The sequence below is a fragment of the Struthio camelus genome, chromosome 24 (genome assembly GCF_040807025.1).
Source record: "Struthio camelus isolate bStrCam1 chromosome 24, bStrCam1.hap1, whole genome shotgun sequence".
In the NCBI taxonomy this organism is placed as follows: Eukaryota; Metazoa; Chordata; class Aves; order Struthioniformes; family Struthionidae; genus Struthio; species Struthio camelus.
In genome coordinates this window covers 5,614,188-5,625,833 of record NC_090965.1, presented here as the reverse complement: position 1 = coordinate 5,625,833, position 11,646 = coordinate 5,614,188, and the positions used below count along the sequence as shown (strand labels likewise).

Here is an 11,646-nt window from a genome sequence, read left to right as displayed (position 1 = left end):
AAAAGCGTATAAGCCAGAGTTTCTATTCAATTTGTGACTGGGATTTTTCATAGCAGTTGGGGGAACGTGGTGCAGTCCTGCAACTGAGACAATGCCGAGCCCTGGACTTCCTTAAAACAAAACAAACAAACCAACCACCATGAGATCCCAAATTATGTATATTCCTTGGAAAAAAAATGTTCCAATGCAAAAAGGGGACTAATTTCTGGAGTATTTGCCTACCGAGAGAGCTGATCTTGGCTCCTATTCCAAATTGACCCAATTCATTTCCAAAAGGGATCCAACGAATTGGGAATCAGGCCCTTTCACTCGGCAATAAGCGTGTGCACTCCAAGGAGCTGCATGAAACTCAGCTCCTCTCAGAGCTGCAGTCCCAGCCCGGCGCTGGGACCAGCCCACCGCACGCTTAAACCCCAGGAGAGCCTTGCTTTAGCAGCTCCAAATATCCCACCCCGCACCAGTCCATGCGGGGACTCACTTTTCCACACTGGGACTCACTTTTCCACATCAGCTTATTCCTGCAGCTTTGCAGAAAATCTGCGGCTTTGCAGAAAATGCCTCAAAACCCCTTCCAAATCCGGTCAGCCTCGGGGGCCCTAAAGATGCAGAAGCTGCCTCAGTGTCCAGGGGAAAACAGGCTGCCGGGGGCATCGCTAACCTCACCGGGGCCAGCAAAAGGAGATGCCGCGCACGCTCGCCTGCTTGGCGGTGGCGCAGGCCGCGCTGCGCTGGGCCGGCACCGCCGTTGCCTTGCCTTGGCCAGTGCTTTCGCCCATAGGGAGCCAAACATAAGGCTGGTTCTGCCACGCTGAGCAAGCCCACCCCAAGTGAGTCCACCCCGAGCACGCCCATGCTGAGCGAGCCCACCGGCTGCTGTTCACATCAAGTGAGTCCTCGGGGTGCTGCACAGACCAAGCGAACCTGCCCTGAGCAAGCCCACTGCGCGCTGCTCACCCCGAACGAGCCCGTGCTGAGCGAGCCCACTCCAGGTGAGCCCACCAAGCGCTGCTCATGGCAAGCGAGGCCACCCCAAGCGAACCTCCTGGGCGCTGCTCGTGCTGAGCGAGACAACCCCAAGGGAGCCCACCACGTGCTGCTCACAACAAGTGAGCCCACCCTGAGCGAGCCCACTGGCTACTGCACAGACCAAGCGAGCCCACCCTGAGCGAGCCCACCGCGTGCTGCTCACAGCAGGCAAGGCCACCTCAAGCGAGCCTCCTGGGTGCTGCTCCTGCCGAGCGAGCCCACCCCAAGGAAGCCCACCCAGTGCTGCTCAAATCAAGTGAGCCCACCTTGAGCAAGCCCACCCCGAGCGAGCCCACCCCGAGCGAGCCCACTGGGCACTGCTCATACCGGGTGAGCCCACCCTGAGGGAGCCCACCAAGTGCTGCTCACATCAGGCAAGCCCACCAGGCACTGCTCATGCCATGTGAGCCCACCAGGCGCTATTCACACCAAGCAAGCCCACCCCAAGGGAGCCCACCAAGTGCTGCCCACCCCGAGGGAGCCCACCAGCTGCTGCTCACATCAGGCGAGCCCACCCCGAGCAAGCCCACCGGGCGCTGCCCACATCATGTGAGCCCACCAAGCGCTGCCCACATCAGGCGAGCCCACCCGGAGGGAGCTCACCGGGCGCTGCCCGCCCACCGGCCAAGGCCCCCCCCGGCCCCCCCGCAGCCCTTTGAACCGACCTATCGCTCCCGGCCTCGGCGCCGCCCGCACCTCCCCCGGCCGTGATGCAGCCCGGCTCCTCCTCTCCCCTCTCCGCAAGGGCTGGAAGCTCCCCTTAGCCTGTTTGCCCTTATTTAATTTCGAGTGTGATTTTGCTATTTTTAGCAGCTGGATCCCCTCCAGTAAGGCTTGGAGCTCGCTCTTTTTTTTTTTTTTAATCCCCCCCCCTCTCTCCCTTCCTTTTTTTTTTTTTTTTTTTTCTCTCCGCTCCCTGCAAATGATTTTGACCCAGCTTCCTTCCTCCTGGAGCAATTTTTTTTTTTTATTATTTATATAAATAAGAGGGGGCCTGGCTGGGCTGTGGATGCGTGTGCGAGTCGCTGCCTCCCTCTCTGCCTTCTCCTTTCAGATCCGCATTTGCAACCAGCAGCAGCCAGGAGGGGGGTTGTTTTAATTCGCTCACAACACAGACACGCCAGGAGAAAAAAAAAAACAAAAAAAATCAAAAAAATCAAAAAAAAAAACCACCCCAAGCACCCAGCTCCGAGACCAAGCTGACTGTGAGTGCCGGCCTTCTCCTTTCCTTTCTCCTCCGGGGGGTGCGCAGGGAGGGCCGGGGCCGCCGGGGGGAGAGGGGGGGCTGGTTTGGGGAAGGGGCTCCCGGCACCCTCGGCATGCGGGGCGCAGTTGCCCCCGATCTTCTCTCCCTTTGCAAGGTCGCGTGTGCGTGCGTGCGGCGGGCCGGCTCGGCAATGCCCCTTCCCCCCCCCCCCCCGCTTCGTAATAATAATAATTATTGCTAAGGGCCGTGCACCTGATGGGCCCGGGGCGCCGCGCTGCCGCAGCCGCGCTGCCGGCTGCCAGCGGCGCCGCCGGACTTTTCCGCCACTTACTCGTTTTCGGGCGATGCGGCGCCGCGCTGGGGCTGCCCGCAAGCGCCCCGGCCCCGCGTGGGGGGCGGCCGCGGGCCGGGCTCGCGGCGGGCGTGGGGCCGGGAACCGTGCGTGGCGCCGCGTCCGGGGCCCGTGCAAGGTGCGTGGGGCCGGGAGCCGTGCATAGGGGCCAGGGCCTGTGCAAGGTGCGCGGGGCCGGGAATCCGTGCGTGGGGCCAGGCCCGGGGCCCGTGCAAAGTGCGTGGCGCCGGGAACCGTGCATGGGGCCACGGCCTGTGCAAGGTGCGTGGGGCCGGGGTAGGGGCGAGAGGCTGGGGTAGGGGGTGTGGAGCCAGGCCCGGGGCCCGTGCAAGGTGCGTGGGGGTCAGGGTAGGGTGGGTGGGGCCAGGTCCGGGCCCCGTGCAAGGTGCGTGGGGCCTGGATAGGGGGTGTGGGGCCAGGCCCGGGGCCCGTGCAAGGTGCGTGGGGATCAGGGTAGGGGATGTGGGGCCAGGCCCGGGGCCCGTGCAAGGTGCGTGGGGATCAGGGTAGGGGATGTGGGGCCAGGCCCGGGGCCCGTGCAAGGTGCGTGGGGGTCAGGGTAGGGTGCGTGGGGCCAGGTCCAGGCCCCGTGCAAGGTGTGTGGGGCCGGAGTAGGGTGCACGGGGCCCGGCCCCACGCGAGGTGCAAGGTGCGTGGGACTGGACCCACGCAGGGTGCTGGCCCGGTGGCAGCGCCGCAGGCCGGGCCCGGCTCGGGCAGGGACGCCCTTGGCTGGGGGGAGGAGGGGGGCAGCTCGGCCCCCCCGCACGCCGGGCCCGGCTGCGTGTGCAGCACCGAGCACGCCAACCTGCAACCCCCAACCGGGGAAGGCACCCCGGGGCGGGGGGGGGAAGGCACCACCAAAGGTTTTATTATACCCCGCAGGACCGGCTCTTCACAAAGCTTGGGATGTTGCCCTTCCTGCCTCTTTTCTTTCTGTCCCCCCTTCCCCACCTCCCTCCTTCCTTTCTTTTATCACTTCCTTTTATTATGCATGCCCAGGAAGGAAGGGGGGGGGGAGGTGCGCTCTCCTTAATAGCAGGGCCTGGGGGGGAGCGGGGGGGGGGGGGGTCTTCAAAGCAGCCCTGCCGAGGGCCTGTCCTAACGAGGGGCCGAGCACATCCCTCCCCTGCCCAACAGGCTCTTCAACTTCTTCCCGTCTCTTCCCTGGCCCGGCTCCTCGCCCCGCCGGGAGGTGCGGCCCGCATCCTCGGCCAGCTGCACGCAGGCTGGCTTTCCTGGGCGCGAAGAGGCTTTTTGAGATCTAAAGCCACCGCCTGTCTCCCTTGTTCTCCTGGGCTGGTTTGTTTAATCTAAGAGTAGGTGGCGGGAGCAGGGATTTATGGGGCTATTTGCACGCAGCGGCGTAAGGCAGCGCGGGCGGCTGGGGGAAGGACGCGGCAGGCCGGGGGCAGCCGGCAGCCTCGCTCCCAGGGGCCAGGTTGCCTCTTTTGCAACCTAATGGCATCTCGCCTAAGAGGTGGTTCCCGGCTGCTGAGAACGCCCAAGCTCGTGTCTGGGAGCAGGGAGAGACGGTGGGACTGGTGGAGGGGGGAGAAGTATTGCACGGAGGATAATTATCTGCAGGGATGGAGGGGGAAGGAGTTTTGCATCCTCCAACTCCATCGATCCGAAGGAAGATGGAGCCCCTCCACCTCCAAACCTGGCTGTGCAAGGATTTCTCCCTCCTCGCCCCTGGGCCTCGCCGCCCGTGCCCTCATCTCCCATCCTGCCCGAGCCGCCCATCCCCTGCCCTCGCCTCCTATGGATCCGTCCCCCTGGGGAAGGGTTTTCTCTCTCCAGCTACTTCCTCTCCTCCATGGCAACCCAGCTGCTCCCGCAGATACGGGTTTCACGGGCGCGAGCGCGGCCGGAGCTCCTTCCTGCGGCGCGCCGAGCATCGCGCCGGAGCTCGGACCGCTGCCACCCGCCAGGGCAGGATGCGCTCCCGGCAGACGGCTGCTGCCGGGGCCAGGAGCGTCTGCCTGCTCAGCACCATCCCCATCTCCCGCCTGGCTGCAGCACCACCCTATGTCACCCTGCGAGGGCAGGGTGGGAGCTGTCAGTCCTTCCGGGTGCTTTTAAGCCCCGGGGTCCCTCGGGAGACCTCGGCCCGGCCACGCGGTTTTGCAGCAAGGTGGCGGAGGGGACCGGCCCGACACATGTGCTGTTTCCCACGGCACCGGCAGCTTCGCCGTGCGCCGCTGGTGCCTCGAGCTCTCGGCGTGGGGGACGCCCCCGCTCCGGGCATCTCCCGGTCGGGGCCGCGGCGCTGTGCCATGCTGACGCCGGCGGCTCGGGAGCGGGACGGGAGCCCCGACTTCATGCTGTAGCGGGGCCGGGGCAGAGGAGCGAGCGCCGTGAGAGAGACATTGGGCCCATCTGTTTGCAGCTACGGGAGAGGGTGCAGCGCGGCGCTGAGCACGCGTTTCCTTGGCCGGAGATTGACGTAGCACCAGATTGACACCCCTCAGCTCCTGGTCAGCCAGCCTCCGTTTTTCCTTTTCTAAACCTAAACCATATATATGTATACATATATATATGTATGCATTTTTTTTCATGTGCTCTGTAGAGAGAGACTCCTTGAAGGGCTCTGGGATGCCATGAGTAATATTTTCAGGGTGTTTACATGACAGCGTGGTTTCTCTCTTTTTTTAAAAAAGAAATCTGAGGGTGGTTTTTGTTGTTGTTGTTTTGTACTCGTGAGTCACTTCCAGACCAAGCAGGAGCTGACGTGTGTTTTTCAAAAAAGCCTTGAAGGTCCGTGCTGGCGACGCGCGGCGTGCCCGAGCCTCGAGCGGCTCGCCGGGAGTGCTGCGCCGGCCGCGTGGCCGGCCTCCCTCCCGCTCTTCCCCAGTAGCCAGGGAAGAAGCCCTGTCCCAGCTGCAGTCTAGCACCCACCAAATTGAAACCAGTTGCTAAAAACTAGGAGTTATTAACCCTTTAAGCACGGATGGGGAGACCGCCTTGTCATGCAGACTGGAGGCACAAGCTCACCGCAGCCCCCAGGAAAGACTCCCGGCTCCCGCGGGCGATGCCGGCAGGCTGCAGCGCCCGCGGGAGCCGGGTCAGACCCGGAGGAGAGTGCGGCGTGCCGCGGGGGACCTTCCCGGGTGTTGCTGCGCCCAGCGGCACTGAGAGAAGCGCTGTGATTTTCTCGCCCGGTCTCCCGAGCGGCTCCTGGCCGAGCGCCCCGGGGCAGCCGGAGCAGGACGCTGCCTCCCGCCGCCGTCGCGGCAACCCCGCTTGGCCCAGTTCCTGCGCAGGAACATCCCGCCCTGGACCAGGAGTCGCTGCGGGCACGTGCCCCCATCTCCCCAAACCGAGCTGGGGAGCAGCCCCGCACTCAGCTGCTGCCAAGCCCCAGAGCAGCTTGTTGTTTTAGCAATCCTGCTCCTTCCAGCCCAGCACCCATCCTCCCAGCTCTGGGCCAGGGTGCTGAGCACCTGGAGCCCGAGGCCTCCCAGCTCTGGAAAAGCAGGTTTTTCCCTATGTCTCAGCGAGGCACCAGGGCAGGGAGGGGAAGACGGAGCCTTTTCCTCCATCGCATTTCCCCATTAGCCAGGAAAGCAATCCAGCCCTTTGGGACGGAGAGGGGACAGCCTGACATCCCCAGGGTGAGCACCAGGTGACATCTGTCCCCAAGGCCAGCCAGGTGGGACCCTTTGGGCACCCAAAGCCTCACCCAGCTGATGTGAGATGAGAGGTCACCTGGGGCTCTTCATCTGGAGCTCGATCCCGGGGCCGCGTCCATCCCTGTGGCGTCGGTTCAGCCTGCAGCCGGGGCTCGTTGCCCCGCGGCGGGGATACCAGGGCGAAGGGGCAGCGCTCCGACGCCGCGGCCGAGTGGGATGGCACCTGCTCACAGCCGGGAGGACCCGCGGCGCACCTGGGCTCACGGGAAGGACGGAGGCGCTGGCAGCCGGAGCGGGCGCTGGGCTAGCGAACCGCGGCGGGCGCTCGGCCGGCCCGGAGCAGGCAGAGCCGCCTGACAGCCAGAGGCTTTGCTAGCGGGGGCACCCAACCCCGGGCCCCCTCCTCCCCATGCTGACCTCGCTTTTTCCCCATTCCTCTTCTCCTTATCGCTGCCAGGAAGATGAGCGAATCCAGCGCCAAATCCAGCCAGGCCCTGGCTTCCAAGGGGGAGAAAGACGCGGCGGAGAAGAGGGGCCGGGGGCGACCCAGGAAGAAGCCGCAGGTACGAGTGGGCAGTGATGGGGGGGGGGTCCGCAGCCGCCTGCCCGGCCAGCTCTGCTCGCCGCAGCGCTGGTGGTTGCTAAAGGGCAGCAAGAAACCCCAGCGGGGGCTGCGGCAGAGCAGGGGCTGCCCGAGCCGAGGCTGCACTGCGCTGCCTCCCCCCAGCGCCCCCCCTCACCCGGGGCCGGCGGCCTCCACTGCCCTGCGCGGGGTGCAGGCATGCCGCAAAAAGCTTTTCCCCACGCCTGGCTCTGCATGTTAGTAGCACCAGCAAATCCCCATCCCCATCCCCATCCCCATCCCCATCCCCATCCCCATCCCCATCCCCATCCCCATCCCCATCCCCATCCCCATCCCCATCCCCATCCCCATCCCCATCCCCATCCCCATCCCCATCCCACCAGGCAGAGGCTCTGGGGGCCGCCCAGCATTTATAGCTCCCCTCCCCAGGCCGCAGCTGAACCCGCTCACGCCGACAGGCTAATTAAAGCCACATTAGCAAAAGCTGCTCAGAGGGATAAGGTGCTGCCAGGGCCTTTCCCGTGCTAAAGCCCCTGCTGTGCCCACCCTGTGCTTTGCTGTGCAACTGGCCCAGCAGGTGATTTGGGTTTCCAGTGACAGAATCTGGTTAAAGCAGGTCCAAAAAATAAAAAAAAAAAAGGGGGGGGGGGGGAAAGGGAGGAACAGCAAAAACCTGTTAGCTGCTCCCAGTGGTTTCTGGCGGGGGAGCGGGAGGCAGCGGGGACCGGCCTGCCGCGCTGAGCTCTTAATGCCGAGGCGGGACAGGTCACCTGCGCGCCCGGCGAAAGGACGTGGCGGGGGCCGGCGGGCGCCTGAGCCCCGCTCCCGGCGCGGGAACGCACCCTCTCGCCCGGGGACGGTCCCCACCGGAGGACGGGGGACGTCTCTAGCACCCCTGCCGCCGGGTGGCACCGCGGGGGGGCACCCAGCGGGCATCACCCGCTGGGCTGCAGCGCCGGGCGGGAAGCCGCAGCCGGAGCATCGCGGGACGGCGGCGCCCCGGCCCCGCGCCGAGCACCCTCCGCTCTCCCTCCAGCAGGAGCCCAGCGAGGCGCCGACCCCCAAGAGGCCGCGCGGCCGACCGAAGGGCAGTAAAAACAAGGCGGCCCCGAAAGGCAGGGTAGGTGCTGGGGGAAGGGGCTCTCCGCTCCCGCGCCGCGTCCCGGGCCGGGGGGCTGCTCGTGCCGGGAGGGGGGCGTGCACGCGATAAACCTGTTTTCAAAACACGCGACTCATATCCTGCCGCCGGCTCGTGAGTCACGGGGCCGGGACCTGCCCCGCGCCGGAAAGTAGCGGCAATGGGGGAAGCGCCGGGGGGAGAAACTTGGCTGCAGGCGCTGGGGTCGCGGCTGGCTCCGGCGGACCCGGAGATGCCACTGGGGTGATGAATTTGGCAGTCGGCGGGAGGGAGGAAGGAGAAAACCGCCCGCTGCTGCCGTGCCGGGGGCGAGGGTGGGCATAGGCCCCATCCTGAGCAAAAACGTCCTTTTTTTTATAATTATTTTTATTTTTATGCCTCCCCCACCCAACATGCTCAGAAAGCTGCAGTCACACCAGGGAGAAAACCTCGAGGCCGACCCAAAAAATCGGTGAGTGCCCTTTTTTTCCTTCCTCCTCCTCCTGGGCCACATCCTGGCAGGACGCTGAGCGCTTTCTGCTCCCGACGGCCCCATAGGGACCCCGTCGGCGCGGGGCATCGCGGGCGGCGCGTCCTCGGGAGCGAGCTGGCACAGGCCTGCCCGTGGCTCGGCGCTGCGTCACCGGCGCGGCATTCCTGCGCCGTGAGTGGTGTCACGGCGATGCACTTTATATTTTTTTTTTTTAATTGCCCCCCCCCCCCGCCCCGGTTTTCCCCTCCGGGTTTTGCACCCCTGCTGGGAGTTGGGTGGTGTGCGCGCTGGCCGGCCGGTCGGGAGCGATTTGCAGCTGCCGTCCCTGTGCACATCCAGCTGCCTCCTGCTGTCACCGCTGCTCTGCCCTCAGCAGCATTTTCTCCCTTTTTCCCACCTAAATTTCCCCAGGGGAGCTCCAGGCAGGGATGAAAACAGCCAGGGCTACAAACCAAATGATTTCACCTTTTCCTACCTGCGCTGCACCTGGTCCAGCACCAGCAGCCTCCAGCCGCACCAGGCGTCCTGGGCAGGCTCCTGCTCCCAAATGGGCTTAAAAGTGCCTAAAAACATGAGCAAAGCAGCCCCTGAGCGGCAGCAGGGGTGTCTGCAGCTGCGCGTGCACTTTGCGAGCACATGCTGCGTGTGCACACGCCTGGCACACGCCTGGCACTCGCTGCATGCATGTGCGCACGCCTGGCACTCCCTACATGCGTATGCTGTGTGCACACGCCTGGCACTCGCTGCATGCATGTGCGCACGCCTGGCACTCCCTACATGCGTATGCTGTGTGCACACGCCTGGCACTCGCTGCATGCATGTGCACACGCCTGGCACTCCCTACATGCGTATGCTGTGTGCACACGCCTGGCACTCGCTGCATGCATGTGCACACGCCTGGCACTCACTACATGCGTATGCTGTGTGCACACGCCTGGCACTCGCTGCATGCATGTGCACACGCCTGGCACTCACTACATGCGTATGCTGTGTGCACACGCCTGGCACTCGCTGCATGCATGTGCGCACACCTGGCACTCACTACATGCGTATGCTGTGTGCACACGCCTGGCACTCGCTGCATGCATGTGCACACGCCTGGCACTCCCTACATGCGTATGCTGTGTGCACACGCCTGGCACTCGCTGCATGCATGTGCGCACGCCTGGCACTCCCTACATGCGTATGCTGTGTGCACACGCCTGGCACATGCTGCCGGCATGTGTTGCATGCACACATGCTTTGCACACGCTGCACGCACACGGGACCACAGAGCTCAGCAGCAGCAACCAGGCTGCCCCAGGCTCTGCTGCAGCGCAGCATTAAGCTCCTTTGCAATTTTTTTTGTGGGGGAGGGGGTGTATTTGGGAACCGCTGGGTGTCCCCCTGCGCTGAGGTCCCAGCCCCAGCCTTCGGGTGCCCGGAGGCTGTTTTGGGCAGCCCTGGTCCCCCTCGGCGGTCGGGCAAGCGGGGCCGCGGCACGGGAACCCTCCGCGCAACCTTGGCAGCCGCCGGCCGCGGTGGCTTTTTTTTTTTTATGAATGAAGCGGGAGGAAGCGGAGGCCGCCGCTGACTCAGGCTCGCGCTGAGCCCTGACTCACCGCCGGCGGGCGCGGGGGGCTGGCGGGGGCCGCGGGCCCGGGGCGCCCGGCACCCAGCCCCTGACCGCTCTCCCTGCCCCGGCAGCAGCAGGACGAGGAGGAGGTGAACATTTCGCAGGAGTCGTCCGAGGAGGAGCAGTGAGCCCTCGCCGCCCGGCGCTACCTCATGGCCCCCGCGGTCCCCTCGCCGGGCCGGCCCCGAGCGAGAGGCACGGGGAAAAGAGCCACGCGCCGCCCTGGCTTTTTCCTCCTGCCTGCTCCGCTCCTTTCTCACGCTCGGACAACAGCAGCACTGGAATACAGCCCTCCCCTCGCCCCCCCGGCGCGGCGTTCCCGCGGGGTCCCCCAGCGCGGCGTTCCCGCGGGGTCCCTGCACGGCGTTCCCGCGGGGTCCCAGCGCGGCGTTCCCGCGGGGTCCCCCAGCGCGGCGTTCCCGCGGGGTCCCAGCGCGGCGTTCCCGTGGGGTCCCTGCACGGCATGGCATTCCCACAGGGTCCCAGCGCGGCGTTCCCGCGGGTCCCCCAGCGCGGCGTTCCCACAGGGTCCCAGCGCGGCGTTCCCGCGGGGTCCCCCCTGGCACAGCATTCCTGGTGTCCCCTCCCCAGTTTGGCCCCGTGGGGATGGGACAGCAAAGGCCGGACCCCCAAAACCAGAGCCGTGCCGGGGAAAAAAAAAAAAAAACCCACCTTTGCTGCAGCCGCCGCTAAGCCGGGCTAAACCCCTCGGCCCGCGGCGCCGGGCGGCTGCGCTGCGCGCCCCAGAGCTGCTCGGGCTGCCGGCCCGCGGCTCGCCCCCCGGCCCCCTCCTCAGCTAGCTGCTTCTTGGGGTTGGGGTTTTTTTGGTACTTTCCCCCCCCCGCTCCTTTCATTCGCAACTACCTCTGGATATTTAAGTTCCAACTCTGCACTCACCGACATGCTGCTGCTGTACCGGTTACGAGGGTCGTTACTCCGACGAGGGCTGCCGGGGGCATCGTTTGGCTGGTTTGGGGTTTTTTTTCCTTTTTGGGGGGGGGTTTAGGGTTTTTTTTTTTCCTTTTTTTTCCTTCCTCCCCTCTGGCCACGGTGAGTCGACACCGCGGAGCAGAGCTGGCGCCGCTGGGGCCGAGGGGGTCGTGGGGTTTTTTTTTCTCCCCGTTTCAGGCTTTTATTTTTTTTTTAAGATTATTTTAAGGATTAGGCTGCTCTGCTGCTCGGCGGCCAGAGCCGCCCCGCAGGGCCGACGGTTTCGGGTTTGGGGCGGAGCTGCCGCCGAGCCGGGGCTGGCGAATGGGAGAAAATTGGGGTTTTGGGTAGTTTTTTTTTTTTTTTTTGGTCCGCTGTTAACGACTTTTCGGTTTCCTACTTGCAGTTACTTGAATAAAACATTTTATGGATGCCCGCCGCCTGCGCTCCGCGGCCCGGGTGCGGGGCGGGGGGCTTGGGGGCTCAACAGGCTGCTGGACCCCGGCATCGCTCACCTCCGCCTCTCCCGAACGCACGTCGTCTGCAACGGGAGCAGGGCGAGGGCGGCGCGAGGACGCCGCGGGCTGCCGTGGGGCGCCCGGCGCTCACCACGACGCCGACGAGGGTGATGAGGAAGAAGGGGACGAGGACGTAGCCCACCAAGGAGGCGCCGGGGGCGACGTGGCGT

At 65.0% G+C, this 11,646-nt stretch overlaps 1 protein-coding gene and 1 long non-coding RNA gene across 17 annotated transcripts; one reads left to right on the top strand and one right to left on the bottom strand.

Moving 5' to 3' along the window:
* The first annotated feature begins 1,724 nt into the window (after window positions 1-1,724).
* On the top strand, window positions 1,725-11,389 carry HMGA1 (high mobility group AT-hook 1). 16 transcript variants are annotated; one of them, XR_011136221.1, is made up of 7 exons: window positions 1,736-1,853; window positions 2,081-2,231; window positions 6,678-6,783; window positions 7,843-7,923; window positions 8,342-8,392; window positions 10,100-10,380; window positions 10,507-11,389. XR_011136221.1 is itself a non-coding variant. In XM_068918462.1 (6 exons), exons 3-6 carry the CDS (start codon window positions 6,682-6,684, stop codon window positions 10,154-10,156), a joined length of 294 nt encoding a protein of 97 aa, XP_068774563.1. In that variant the 5' UTR covers window positions 1,767-1,853; window positions 2,081-2,231; window positions 6,678-6,681; the 3' UTR covers window positions 10,157-11,389. The 16 variants fall into 16 exon arrangements, 3 of the variants coding, with proteins under 3 accessions (XP_068774566.1, XP_068774565.1, XP_068774563.1); XR_011136223.1 differs by having other exon boundaries at window positions 1,746-1,853; window positions 10,100-10,354; XR_011136218.1 differs by having other exon boundaries at window positions 1,764-1,853; window positions 7,840-7,923.
* Window positions 8,402-10,153, bottom strand: LOC138062134 (uncharacterized). The gene is made up of 3 exons (XR_011136229.1): window positions 10,015-10,153; window positions 8,889-8,976; window positions 8,402-8,577 (listed from the first exon to the last, which is right to left on the bottom strand). It is a non-coding gene; the product is annotated as an uncharacterized lncRNA (long non-coding RNA).
* Window positions 11,390-11,646: the final 257 nt, after the last annotated feature.

Coding starts and splice junctions, on each gene's coding strand:
- HMGA1 (XM_068918462.1), top strand. CDS start 6,682: ATGAGCGAATCCAGCGCCAAATCCAGCCAGGCCCTGGCTTCCAAGGGG. Junction 6,784..7,839: donor GACCCAGGAAGAAGCCGCAG/GTACGAGTGGGC, acceptor CTCTCCCTCCAG/CAGGAGCCCAGCGAGGCGCC. Junction 7,924..8,341: donor AGGCGGCCCCGAAAGGCAGG/GTAGGTGCTGGG, acceptor CAACATGCTCAG/AAAGCTGCAGTCACACCAGG.